Source organism: Diachasma alloeum, unplaced genomic scaffold (genome assembly GCF_001412515.2).
Source record: "Diachasma alloeum isolate Michigan unplaced genomic scaffold, Dall2.0 Dall_scaffold_00772, whole genome shotgun sequence".
In the NCBI taxonomy this organism is placed as follows: domain Eukaryota; kingdom Metazoa; phylum Arthropoda; class Insecta; order Hymenoptera; family Braconidae; genus Diachasma; species Diachasma alloeum.
Window position 1 is genome coordinate 105,662 of NW_021680902.1, and position 15,066 is coordinate 120,727.

General features: G+C 42.8%; 1 protein-coding gene across 1 annotated transcript in view; it reads right to left on the minus strand.

Annotated features, from left to right (window-relative positions):
* LOC107044634 (metabotropic glutamate receptor-like) overlaps positions 1-15,066 on the minus strand; it is a 119,298-nt gene that overhangs the window by 104,061 nt on the left and 171 nt on the right. Inside the window, exon 2 of the mRNA XM_015266582.1 lies at positions 12,864-13,417. Within this exon, the coding sequence (XP_015122068.1) occupies positions 12,864-13,417 (554 nt within the window). The remainder of the gene's footprint in view (positions 1-12,863; positions 13,418-15,066) is intronic.

The following is a 15,066-nucleotide window of genomic DNA, read 5'->3' on the forward strand; positions in this document are numbered from 1 at the left end:
CGAGCGCTTGAACCGAGAGGTTGAAATAATCTCTCGGCGTGCTGGATGGTGGAATGGCTGAAGAAGCCAGGATAAGGAGTTTCGGGCTCCACGTCGCCTCGGTGAATAACCGTTGGCGGCGAGCGTAGGGGGATGCTCCTGCATCCCCCACTAGTAAAAAACGGGGTTATTTCGGTACACGAGGTGACGACTTTGTTGTTTCCGGCGTCACCCGGCTTGGCGAAACAAATGCCGAGCACATGGGCCCGTGGGTCTGGAGTAGAGATCGTCCTCCTGTCGATCCGACCATGTGCCGACATTTGAGTACCCGGAGGCGATGACGAGCGATGACCGAAGTGGTAACTGGTGGCCGAGAGTGTGGGTGGTCGGGAAGTGGGTACCAGTGTTCCACTTTGGTCGGATCAGCCTCTCGGCGTCCCAGGCTCTGAGGAGTCCCGGCTGATTCGCATTTAGCTCTGAAGAACTCCCCCGAGTCGAAAGACTCGGGGATTAGTTTGGATTTTTCCTGGGTGAACAACCCGGGAAAATATTCTTACAGGGATGATAATGTCGCAGCCTTTTCCAAAAAAGGTCAGGATGTGTACGAGGTTGTTAGAGATCGTGCATTCAGATGTTTGGGGGCCAGCGACGGTTGAGTCTTTGGGTCGTGCACATTATTTCGTAACGTTTATCCATGACTATAGCAGCTGGAGTAAAGTCCATGTTGTCAGACAGAAGTGTGATGTTTTTAGAGCATTCGAGGAGTTTAAAGCTCGGGTTGAGTTTCAGACTGGAGAAAAAGTAACAGACATGTGTCTGATGTTTGATAATGGACGAGAGTACTGCAATAGTTATTTTGATAGATATCTGAAAGAAAATGGGATAGTTAGGCGTTTGACTGTTGCTCATAGCCCACAAGAGAATGGTGTAGCTGAGAGGAAAAACCGAACATTAGTAGAAATGGCTCGGTATTTGTTGCTGTGGTCTGGGTTGGGTGCAATGTTTTGGGCTGAGGGTGTTGATACAGCGAATTATGTGCGAAATAGTTGCCCCACGGCAAGTCTGGATGGACATACGCCTTATGACTTTTGGAAAAATGAGGTGCCAGATTTGAGGCATTTGAGGATTTTTGGTTCGAAGGTTTATATTTTGAACAAGGTTCCGGTGAAGGGAAAGCTTGAGTCACGTTCACGTCCTGTTGTGATGGTGGGTTACTAAGAAGAGTCGAGAGGGTATCGAATTTGGGTTCCAGAGATCAGGAAAGTTGTAGTAGGACGAGATGTTGAGTTTTTGGAAAATATTGAACGTGTGTCAGGTGAGGAATGTATGAAGAAGGAAAATTCAGTGCAGAAGGAAGGTCCGGTCCAGAAGGAAGATGAAGAAGACTGGGTTATTTTCTAAGATGACAAGTCTACGGAGGAAGTTTCTGGTTCATCACATGCTCCATCTCAAGGGAGCGCAGATGGTGTTAGTGGTGAGGCTGGAGCATCAGGTTCATCTGGTGTCCAGGATTCAGTTAGGCCTGGACTGAAAACTGCTGTGGTTGAAGGGCCTGATAGACCTCGTCTTGTATCCGCTGGTAGTGGACGTCGTAGGAAAGTGTATCATACACATACGATGTCAGTACCGGTTCAGAGCGAAAATGATGAGCTTAATGATGGTGCTAATGATCGTGTTGGTGTGCAGGTGCTGGACAATGAGGTTTTCGATAACAGGAATGACAAAGAGTTATTTTATGATGCACCAGAGGAAGCAGATATCGTTTCCGAGTTTGCATACATTGCTGAGATATGTCTGAAGGACGCCATGAGCAGTGAAGAATCTACTGAGTGGCTTTGAACCATTGCTGATGAGGTTCGTGCGCTGATCAAGAATAATACCTCGAGATTGGTTGATCGTCCGGGAGGACGCTCGTTGGTCAGTTGTAAGATTGTGTTGAGGAATAAAATGAATCCAGATGGTTCTTTGGAACGAAGAAAAGCAAGGATTGTGGCAAGGGCATTCACTCAACGTCCAGGGATTGATTTTATTGAGACTATTGCGCCAGCGGCACGTTTGGATTCAGTAAGGTTACTAATGGTGTTGGCAGTGCAAGAAGGTTTAAGAGTGTATCAGTTCGATGTGGTTGCTGCATATCTGAATGGCGAGTTGAACGAAGAGATTGACATGGAAACACCAGATTATCTTCGAGATAAGAGATCTCTTCTAGATTCTTATCATCTTTTCTAGACTCCAGAAAAATTGTCCACCAGTGAAAATGAAGTTCGAGAGATAAGGACGAAAGCAGCAGGGATGCTGGACACGTTGAAAACCGGTAATAAAGTTTGCTTGTTGCAGAAAGCGCTATATGGTCTTCGACAGACTGGTCATCAATGGCATGAGAAGCTGGATAATGTGTTGCAAAGTATCGGATTAACATCTGCAACCAATGATACTTGTCTGTATTACGAGATCAACGAGAGTGAGTTCACAGTGCTTATTGCGTATGTTGATGATATTCTGTATATTTCCAGAAATACGCATCGTATAGAGGAGATCAAGGACGGGTTGACCAAAGTGTTTGAGTTGAAGGATCTAGGTCAGGCTCGTTATTACCTAGATATCGAGATCGAGCAGTTACATGGTGAGATCAGGTTGTCTCAGCGCAAGTACTGCAAGGATTTGTTGAAGAAGTTCAGCATGAGTGAGTGGAAGCCGATTGGCACTCCGGCTGATAGCAGAGTTGGGCTGCCGGAAGGGGTTTATCGTGAGAAGAGTGACGAAAAGGAGAAACCGTATCGTCAGTTGATCGGTTCATGGATGTATCTGGCAGTTGCAACACGTCCAGATTTGGCGTTCACGGTAAGTCGTTTGGCACAGTATAACGAGAGTTATCAGCAGGTCCATTGGTCAGCAGCGAAGCGAGTGCTTCGGTACCTTCAAGAGATATCAGAGTATGGTCTCGTCTATAGGAATGATAGGAGCAAGATTCTTGGGTATTCAGATGCTGATTTTGCAAACGACGTGATCGACAGAAGGTCGTATTCAGGGCATGTCTTTACGCTTTCTGGAGCGACCATTTCGTAGAGGTCATAAAAGCGGAGGTCGGTCGTTTTGTCGACTGCTGACGCCGAGTATATTACGTTCAGTGAGGTGGCGAAGGAGGCAATGTACCTGAGGTATCTGTTGGAGGTGATTGATCTAGTAGAACTGCAAGAGATTGTCATTGGTACCGATAATCAAGTAGCAAAGTCGCTAGCGGAGAATAGAGTGTTTCGCTCGCGCACAAAGTACATTGCAGTCAGGTTTCATTTTGTTTGTGGGTTGGTGAAAGATAAAGTAATTGGTTTGATTTATGTGCCCACAGAAGTTATGCCAGTAGATATTCTAACGAAGCCATTACCTGGACCAGTACATTACCAAGGACTTAGAGAACTGGGAGTCTGGGGTTGAACGTAACGCGTGAATTTAAGAAGAGTGTGTTGAGGGTAATATCCAAATACCCGCGTTACTGTATCGTGATCTATGGTACCGACGTGTCAGGTGGTCAAGTTTGATTGATTGTTGTTTTTGACACCTGTGTTGCCTTTTGCGTCTCTCTTGACTCTCGTCCCACGCGATTGTTAACCGTCAAATGTGTATCTGATTTAAACCGTTTTTATTAAATAGATCTCACTTTATTAATTCAACTGAACCACGGAACTTGTTATTTATTGTCACCATCCAACAGATGTCGATGGTTCCCCGGAATTGACCCATGACTTTTTCCGTTTAGGATTAGCAAAAAAAATATATTTTCCATCTCCCGTCACAATTTTTGACAAAAAATTTTTCTTCTGACCCTTAGCAAGCAACGAAGGGCACGTGTTCATGCGTTGGCCAAGGTTATGTTCAGTCAGTTTGTGTGGAACCCATCTTCCTACCTTTTGTATTTTTCCCATTGCGTGTAATCATTTAGAGACTGCTACTTGAGTAACTCCTACCTGAGCTGCAAGTCCTTTTTGGGTTTGCGTTGAGTCTTTGTCGAGTAATTCTTGAAATTCAGCATCTTCAAATTTTAGAGACCGTCCAAGGTGTTCCCGGTCACTGAGATCGAAATCACTATCTTTAAAGCGTTTATACCAATATCTACACGTATCATAAGATAGAATATTACTTCCAAGAGTAGAACAAATCGAATAGTGGACTTCAATAGCTTTCTTGTTGTTGTTGAAACTCGTAGAGAATACAGTGCCGAATGTGCTGCGCATCGGTTGTCATTGTATATACTACTGTTTTGTGAAGTTACACAACTTTTCCAGACAGAAATATGACGTATTAAAAACAGTAAGGTTCACTCTTGAAAATCGCAAACGGACGCATAAATATTCAAATTTTAAATAAGACACCGCACTGAACGAAAAAAACGGAAAGATTAAGTTATACACCTAATATTTCAATATCCAGTTTCTATTGAATCCTCACCATGTAGGGAAGGCTATGATGAAGCGGATTGATAACCGAAATATCGTAATTAAGGAATTTTTATTCCAAAAAATGTGCTGAGAGTTTACTTCTTTATTTCTCCTTACCTTTCAAATAGGAAGAATTCTATCAAATTGTGGGCAATATTTTTTCTTTATCAGAAAAATGACTTGTCGTGGGGTTAGTTTTTTCCCCCAGTTTCATCACCTGGGGACGATTTCATTTTATACAGCAAAAAAATAAAAAAACCCAAATTACAGAAAATTAATTTTTTCCGTCGCAATTTTGACAAAAGGAAAACGTTGAAAAACGTATTTCCTATTTTTGTAGGCTCCTTCAAATTCAACAAATTCCTTCAAATTTCGAGGGATAGGTTTTTTTTTTTTACCGGAAACGGGTCGTTAAACAAACACGTTGTGGGAGTTCGGTGAGGGATAGATGGGTTTTGTAACTTTGTGTCATCGGAACAGCTATCAGTACCAAATGAATCGGTACCAGTTGTTTCGTCTTCAGCAATTGTAAATACTAGATAAAAATGGTCAATCGAGTCGACAATTGCTTAACCATTAATCTGGATGACAAAATGTTTTTCGTGTCGCGATATGACACAATGTGGTCCCTCGTATGTTGTCGTGAATGCGTGATGTGGTGCATCTGAATGTACTCAAAACGTGAGAACATGTGGCCAATTCCTTAAATATAAATACCTTTCGATTGCCACGCCATATACCGGGAACTGGAGCGAGATCAGCAAAATGGTCCCTTAGTCTGTTGGGAATTGTTGCTGGCGGTATGCCACGATTTGGAGCAGGAGCGAGAAATTCTTCTGGTAGTTGAAGTGGCTTCCCAAAAACGATATCAGCAGGCGTGGTATCGACATCGTCTTTCCACGCTGTGCGAATACCAAGAAGCACGGTGGGGAGAGTATCCACCCAATAAGGACTCTTGCGACACCGTATTCGTGCTTTAATTTGGCGCTGAAGATGTTCCACAATGCCGTTGGATTGTGAGTGAAACGTTATTGTGTGAATGTGTCTGCTTCCTACATGACGAGTGAGAGCGTTGAACATTTAACTCTCGAACTGTACCCCTTGATCTGTAGTGATACGAAGTGGAATACCATAACGATAAATCCAGTTTGCATAGAGTACACTAGCAATAGTCTCAGCGGTAATGGCTTGAATTGGGAATGCTTCCGGAAGACGTGAAAATCTGTCGATTATTGTCAGATAATATCGATATCCTTTGGACGGCACATCTGGTCCAATGATGTCCACGTGAATGTGCTCGAAACGTCTTGTTCTTCCTCCGGGAAAATCTTGAATCGGCGGGGTCACGTGACGAGATATTTTATTTTTCTGACATGCGAAACATGCGCGAGCCCAAAGAGGGCAATCATTCTTCAAACTCGGCCAGACGAAACGCTGAGAGACTAGCTTGATTGATGCATTAGCCCCTGGATGGCTGACGCTATGCAGAGCTTCAAAAATTCTCTTACGTAGCGGTGATGGCACATAGGGACGCATCAGCTGATTGTTAACGTCACAGTAAATTGGAGTTGGACTATCTCGCATGTTGATAGGTCGTATTTGGAAGTCATCATTTGGATCTTGCAGTTGTTGAAGTTCGACATCTGTTGCTTGCGCCTATGCTAACTCTGCTGTTGAGACTGCTGGTGAAATGGTCTCGACTCGCGATAAGGCATCGGCAACAACGTTATCCTTGCCTGCAACATGGTGAATATCAGTTGAAAACTGACCGATAAAGTCAAGGCGGCGAAACTGCCATGACGTTGCCTTGTCTGGATCCTATTTGAAGGCATGTAACAGCGGCTTGTGATCGGTATAAATGTTCACGTGGATGGCCTTCGAAAAGACGTCTGAATTTACGAACTGCTGCATGGATTGCTTGGAGCTCTCTGTCATATGGGCTGTGCTTTCTCAGGGAAGGTTGAAGCTTCTTATTGAAGAAGGCAAGCAGCTCTCAAATGGTGCCTCTGCGCTGTTGAAGAACGGCACCAATGGCAAATTCAGATGCGTCTGTAAATATGGCCCACGGTAATGACGTATCTGGGTAGACCAGCAACGTTGCGTTTTGCAATTGTTACTTGGAGGCGTTGAAAGCAGCTTCTCCTTTTGGGGTCCACGGAACTGGGTGAGAACTTTTAACATTTGGACCTTGAAGGCATTCGTCAAGAGGTGCCTGTATCATTGCAGCATCTTTAACAAATTTACGATAAAAATTAATCATACCGAGAAACTCACGTAACGGTCTGATCTTCTCAGGTCGTGGGAAGTTGACGATGGCTTCAACTTTGTCTGGAAGCGGACGAATTGCTTCAGCCGATACACGACACCGAGAAAGTCAACTTCTGATTGTCCAAAATGGCATTTGGCGGTATTGATGACGACGCCATATTCTGCCAAGCATTGAAACAGGGTGCTGAGATGCTTTCGGTGTTCCTCACAGTCTTTGGAGGCAACTAGGATATCGTCAATGTACGGAAAAACGAAATCCAGATCTCGTGTTACTTCATCGATAAATCGTTGAAACGTCTGCGTGGCATTTCGCAGTCCAAACGTCATGAATTGGAATTCGAATTAACCGAATTGCGTAATTATTTCTGTTTTGCCGATGTCATCAGATGCAACAGGAATCTGATTGAATGCATGAACGAGATCGATAGACGAAAATATTTTTTTACCTACGAGGTTGGCGGCAAAATCTTCAAGTACGCGAACAGGATATGTATCCGGTAACTTACGAGCGTTACGTCCACGGTAATCTCGACAGGGAGCTCTTCGAACGACGAGCGATATCCTGCTTCATCATCTTTTAAAATTCTTGTTGCGCAATAGCTAATTTGTCTGGGGCGAGACGACAAGCTTTACTCGATGCCGGCGGACCAAGTGTAGTTGCAATATGATGAACCGTTGTGTGCTTAGTAAGTTGGCAAATTCCATCTGGTTTGGTTATTAACGAAAATTCGGCAAAAAGGTCGGTCCAAGAAAAGTCGGTCGGCCGGTAGACTTTAATTGTCAAAACGATGTTGGGTAATGACGCTATACATGGCGCTAATAAGCCAGTCGTTGAATCCAATAGGCGATTATTCTTTAAATCCGGCAAAAGTCCAAAGTGCGTGAGAAAATCGGTACCAATGATGCCAAGTGAAGTCGCTTTTGAGGCAGAAATTGAGTGAGAGGACAGTACAGCCGTATGTGTGTATGCGTGTGCCGTTCGCTGCATACAGCATGTACTCCGTTACGTTTTTCTTACATGAGACGAGCGTCTGTGGATATACGCACAAAATCCACGCCGATATCAATTAGATATTTGACTTTTGTAAAAATTTCCGAAACGAATCGTCTGAGCGGTAAATTGAATCGTTCATCGCCGCTAACGATCCGACGATGGATTTCCCGATGACATTGAACATGGAGGCGTGCATCGTTTGACTTGGTCACCAAATGTGTAATGATACCAGCATTTGTCAAATTCTTTGAACTGATGTCCTTGAACGAGACTTTGAACGCGCATGTGAACGAGACTTTGAACGCGAATGCGAACGAGAACGACGATTTCTGACTGCACCCGCCAATTTTGAAATGGAAGCCTTGAGACGCGAAAATCTTCATTCCAGAGCGGCAACGGCTGGATCGGCAACAGGGGAAATAGCAGTGATACTTGGTGGTGATGAGATCTGTAATTTATCTGCGAGCGCCGCCATTTTGTCGAGGGTAGAATCTGCTTGCGTCGCCAGGATTGATTGTGTTGGGCGGCAAGCATGACAGCTATTTTTTTAAATATTCTCTAGAATAGTATCGACAAGGGGTTTTAGATGTTTTAAAATTTGTGAGGGCTTACGAGCACCGAGAACCTCTTTGTCCAGGAGCTGGTGTAGTCTGGCCTCCTGGGAAGCGGTGAGGCTCTCAACGACGGCGTCCCTTAACGCCTTGTACGGAGTCTGAAGTGTTGGATGCAGGATAGTACCGGAGACCTCGGTTGCGGCAGCGGTATCTAGATGAACGACAGCCATGTGGAATTTGTCCGCTTCATTCTCGATGCCGGCAAGGTGAAATTCCCCTTCGAGCTGAGCAAACCAGAGTTCAGGACGCTCAGCGGGAAATGGTGCAGGGAGAACTATAAGGCGTCTTAATGCCTGAGTTGTGTCAGCTTCCTTGCCCATTTTCACTAAATTTTACTTTTAGAGTGTGTTTTTCTGACCGATGATTTAAATTGATGAGATGGTTATTGGCCTCTGCGGTCGTAAAGCTGACTCGATGAAATAAATGAACTCAAATGTTTCATAAGAAACGCCCGACGTTTTGGCTGTATGTACGCAACCATCTTCAGGGGCTATTTTATTTTATCTACAAACCAAGAATAAAAAGAATCCATACAGTAATCATAACACTTATTGACACAAGCTATTATTGCAATATCGAAATAAGTTAAGCCAACAATACCTCTTCTTGCGGTAATCCATAGCTCATATTGGGGACAGTATTTTGATGCGATGGACAGGTATAATCGGTAAACAGAATCCATTGCAAGGAACCCGGACGTAGAAAAAACAATTCTTAAAACTAATAACCTCCCACAACGTAACACAACCCTATTTGACTAACCCCAGTGACTCCAAACGACCTCATGACAATTTATTATATTAAAAAACCCAAAAAAAACAACAGCAATCCCCAACAATTACCTGCCATCACCGTACAACCATACACTCTGCACCAGCGTCATTCCAGTGCGCGTACGGCCCCCCCACATCAGTTAACACACACAACAGTTCCACCGACAACCGGCAGCACTCAAGCCACCTCACACCACTACCGCCAAAACACACAACATTCCACTACAATTCTCCGCGCCATCGACAGTAAATCCATCGGTACAATTATTTGAAGTTCAGAATTAGGGTATTCTAAGCAGATGACAAACTGTTAACATCCGTCTGGCAGTTAATACTATTGTCACGCTGGTTTGTGATGTGGAACATCTCCAGGAAATTCTTTTTGGTCTTATTAATTTCTGTGTCCAGAATCCTAACATTATTGAAGTCAAATTGGTGTTTTTGCTCCAGTGCATGTTTCGCCAATGCTGTGCGACCATTATCACTGGGTTTACTGATACTGTACTCGTGCTGATAAATTTTATCCTTGAAGTAGCGACTCGTCTGCCCTACATACGTCATACCACAGTCATTGCAATCTATCTTGTAGATCAAACTCGATTTCAGTTTCGCATCTATTTTATCCTTTGACCAGCCCAACAAATTAGCCAACTTCGGGGTGATCCTCGTAATAATGCTGATATCTACTTTTTATGATGGCGCGGAGAATTGTAGTTGAATGTTGTGTGTTTTGGCGGCAACGGTGTGNCTAATTCTGAACTTCAAATAATTGTACCGATGGATTTACTGTCGATGGCGCGGAGAATTGTAGTGGAATGTTGTGTGTTTTGGCGGTAGTGGTGTGAGGTGGCTTGAGTGCTGCCGGTTGTCGGTGGAACTGTTGTGTGTGTTAACTGATGTGGGGGGGCCGTACGCGCACTGGAATGACGCTGGTACAGAGTGTATGGTTGTACGGTGATGGCAGGTAATTGTTGGGGATTGCTGTTGTTTTTTTTGGATTTTTTAATATAATAAATTGTCATGAGGTCGTTTGGAGTCACTGGGCTTAGTCAAGTAGGGTTGTCTTACGTTGTGGGAGGCTAATAGTTTTAAGAATTGTTTTTTGTACGTCCGGGTTCCTTGCAATGGATTCTGTTCACAGGTTATACCTGTCCGTCGCATCAAAATACTGTCCCCAATATGAGCTAGGGATTACCGCAAGAAGAGGTATTGTTGGGTTAACTTATTTCGATATTGCAATAATGGTTTGTGTCAATAGGTGTTATAATTACTGTATGGATTCTTTTTATTCTTGGTTTGTAGATAAAATAAAATAGCTCCTGAAGATGGTTGTGTACATACAGCCGAAACATTGGCCGTTTCTTATGAAAATTTGAGTTAATTTATTTCGTCGAGTCAGCTTTACGACCGCAGAGGCCAATAACCATCTCATCAACTAAATTTCACTAAAAATGTTCGAAAGTGCACTAATCACGGCAAAAATTGATCGTGATAATTTTCACGTCGCAGCACAACGTCTTTGGATACTCTGCGATGCACCAAGATGCACAAAAATATATATAACACGTGGTAACACAGCGCGCGAAACCACAGGAATGCTACCGAGCACTATGCTAAAACCCAACGCTTCTCGAACATTCCACAAAAAACCACGCGACACGAAAACCACTTTAATTTTAACGGAAAATGGCACAATTTTAACGATTACACTTGTTAACACGTTAATGCGGCAATTTATTTGTCACGTTGAAGGAATCACGTCGGGGTCACCATTTATGGGAGTTCGGTAAGGGATAGATGGGTTTTGTAACGTATAACAGTCGGAATTCATCTACTATATCGAATAAGATTTATTCACAGTAATGTAACTTGGTTTACACCGTGAAAGCTGGAACGAGAGTGAGCTTCCGCGATAAAGGTATTAGATCATCCGATCGAGGATGTCCGAATTATTACGAATCGTCGCGACGTGACGTAATAAGGTATTCGGTTGCCAAGCCAAGCTCGAATACAATAGTTTGAAATAATGCGAAACAAATATATATAAGTAGCTTCGCTACAACGTGTCTTTTAGATTTTAGTCCTTCATAACATATATAAACTTCATCAAAATCGGAGGCGGACCCCTACCTAGTGTTGCTTGTGAGTGTCGCATCACACTGAAGTTGACTGCCCATGGGACAGAATTCACACGGAGTTGCATCGGTATAACCAATTAGACCTCAAGATTTTCCAGCCGATTTTATTTGCTCGACTCTGATTGGTGGATGCAGACGCATTCCGTGTGAATTCTGTTCCATGGGTAGTCACCCCAAGTCAGAGATCCAATTGCGTTGACACCCGTCCGTGATGCAGCAATAGTACCCGATGGATTTTCTGCGTCTCTCGAAGTGCCTATCGCAGCCATATTCAATGTCGTATGTCAACTCATGCCATGTTTTTGTATCATGAAATTTATACTAGGGCAGCTGTAATACCACGAGAGCTTCAAAATGATGTGCCAAGTGTCAAGTTTCGTAGGTTAAAAAATCTCGAGCGTTTGCGAGAGAGACATTTCACGCAAAATTTGAGACGCTCGTTTGTATGCAGAGAAGCGTGAGAGATATACCCGAATCATTTTGAAACTCAAGTGGTATTCGGCGGATTTGATTTTCCTCCGAATTTCAACCAAAAAAATTATTTACGAAAATTTTTTTAGTTCCCAAAGTTAACGGAGCATTACCGGAAATTATCAAAACTATGGCACTGTAATCCCCCCCTCTCGCCCAGTGAATACTACAATTCTATTGGTGGAGATTGTGAGAAAGGCAATAATCAGTTGTAATACTCCGGAACCTGCAAAATTATCGAATATTTCCCGATAACTCCATAGCGTAGCAATGAGAGAAATGAGTATTGCAGGATACAAATCACGAGCAATAAGCGCATATGATTTTTCTGCAAAGCTCACCCAGATTGCTGATATGCAAAGAAACTTGAGGGAAATATCCGATGAATTTTGGAGGTCTAGGGGTATTCGAAGGAGAATTTCCTTCCTCCTGGGTTCGATTAGAATAAAGTGGTCGAGGTCACGTGACATCTCATACAAACATCTCACAGAAATGAAAAATTGTTAATCTTATTCGGAGGACAATTTCTGCAATTCTAATTTTGGTCAAACAAAGTGCGGTGTTCTGGATTACGTGACACTTTTCACCAAATTGTGGAGAATATCTGTCAAAAGAAGAAAAATAATTGATAGCCTACTGTGGAATTAGCCAGTAGCCTGGTGAATTATCAAAATAAAACTGATATGAAAATGTCACGTGATCCTGAATACTGCACTCTGATTGGTCGAAATTAGAATTTAGGAAATTGTTAAAATAAAACCGATGTGAAGGTATCACGTGACATCGAATACTGCGCTCTGATCGGACCCACCGCGGAGCGAGAAAATTCCCTGTGAAATATGAAATTTCACTATTTTTCCCTCCTAAATGAAATTCGATGCCACTATTTTCGCAATTACTGCCCTACTGTTTATGAATTTCAATTTGATTGTAATTGTGAGGTATTCACCATAAGAAAAACTAAAGCCAGCGCATAATTCTCATCCAAAAATATGGAAACGAAAATAGTGAATGATTAAAAATTATATCATAAAAAGGATTTGGTTTGAATGTCCTTGTCTTTCGATGTTCTTGTCCTGAAGGAAAAAAAGCAAAAGATATTTCTCCAGAATAAGTATAACTAAAAAAAAATCTAAAACAATTATTATTCTCAGGAATTAATTGTACCAACTAAGAAATATTATTTTCCCTACCTATTTGTTTTGGTCAATAGTGCTCCATAAACTGCACTAAAGCTTACACCAACGCCAAACCTCTGCAAAATACACGAAACAGTTGTGGGTTGTGCAAGAAGAACAAAAGTATTCAGATAACACACAAGCACTCCAGCAAGTAAAATAATCGTCAGCTCCCTTCCAGAGGCTCTGACAACAGGTGTATCTCGATGTCGGAACATAAGTCCAGCCACAGCCAGCGTGGCGACTATTCCTAGACATGATATAACAGCTGGAGCTATTGCGAACGCTGAGGTCCAGTTGATGTGTTTAATCGGCAAAAAGTAACAACCACGCTTATCCGAATGAGGCCAGTAGCCATAACCACAATCTTTGCAGGTTGTCTCATTGTACACATACTCGTACTCCTCGCACTGATCGCAAACCCAGCAGCAGGTGTCCCCCTGTTGCTTACGAATCATACCCGATTCGCAGGGCAGCGAGCAAGCGGATATAGGCATAGTTTCTGTTCCTTTTGCCCAGACCAGTTGATCGGTGTGGAAATCCAACCAGTTGTACCATTTCCCAACTACCTGAAGGATTAGAAAAGGAAAAAATTTCATATGATTTTTTAATTTAGCTCTAGCTTTTTCTCTTTATTCTGAAAGTTTAGGCTTTCAAACATGGAATGTGTAATATTTCCAGTGAAATCAAGAATCTTCGGTTCGATCCTGCGCGCTATTGTTTGAAAAACGACGGTTTAGAAAAGAAACATCAATCAATTGATAAAGCATTTGAGATAGTCGACCACATCTTGTATAGAAATATGGGACATTCCATGACAATCCAGCCACCCTAAATTTTTCGGGTTCTCCGAATCGAGATACGCGGTAGCGTATCGGCCAAGTCGCCCCTTCTTTATATAAAATAAAATGAAAACAAGCGCTACCACGTATCTATACACCACACAACTTCCCCTTCCACTACCCACAATATATTTTTCTTCGATTATTGCCGAACGCGATTATTTAAACGAAAAGTGTCCTTAGTTACACTATATAAATCGTTCATCCGCTTTCCACTTATCTCATTATTAATGTCATCTGCTGAATATTTTTACGAAAATGTGCCCATAGCAACGAGCTATTATACATATTTTCGCGTTCTCATCATTATCTCCCAGCAAGAACGGTCAGACTGGAGCCGTTGAGTTGGCAGCGAAAACCCTGAACTCCTTTTTCCCGTCCAGAAATTGGCGATAGTGTCTTATTTTGCTAGTGTCCTTTGACGATCGCCATTTTTATTACTAGTTTGTGCGGCAAATTTCGAATTTACGATTAGATACTTCTCGTATTTTCATCAAATCGATAATAAATATAATAATACTTTCAAGAGATTATTATTTATAATACTCCTTTCCAACGTATTTGAAAAATATTATAAACTACCATTTGATGAAAATAAATAAAGGAAACTATCTAATCATAAATTCGAACTTCCGCCGCGAAAACTAGTAATAAAAATGACCCGCCACCTGGATGAGCAGAGAACCAGCTCGGTACGTAACAATTACTAGTCCCCGGTGACACCAGCACCAATTTCCCAAGTGCAGTGGAGTGTTCGAGAACTTGTGCTTTCTCCTCCATTCGACGGGCAACATGGACGACAGAAACGACGCTAACCGTTCACCTCCTGCATTCGACGACGATGACGAGGAATTGGTGAGTTTTTGATAATCAATTTAATGACTGAAATATTGGTGGGAATATGGTGCACCGTTTGTGTCTTTTTTTTTCGTTCCTAAACGCGTTTTCAGTGAGTACATTCGGTTTATGTTCGGGCGTCTTGGGATCAGCGTGGTCGACCGGTGGAGGGAAAAGTGCGGGGATCATTTTTCATTAATTGGACGGGTTTTCAGGGAGCAAATCCGGTTTTTGTTAACGCGTTTTGTGATTAGTGTGGTCAAAAAATGGCGGAGGGGAAAGTGCGGAGATTATTTTCCGTTGATTCAACGCTTTATCCGGTGGTGGGCGGGGGTGGGGGAGGAGAAGGGTAAAAATAAAACGGTGAAGAAAAAAATGTAGGAATCATTTTACATTGATTAGACGTGTTTGCGGGGGGTAAATTCGGTTTGTGTTGAAGAGTTTTGAAATTAGTGTGGTCTAACGGTGGACGGGAAAGTGCGGAGATAGTTCCTCGCCGATTCAACGCGTTACCCGGGGGGGGGGGGGGGGGGGGAAAT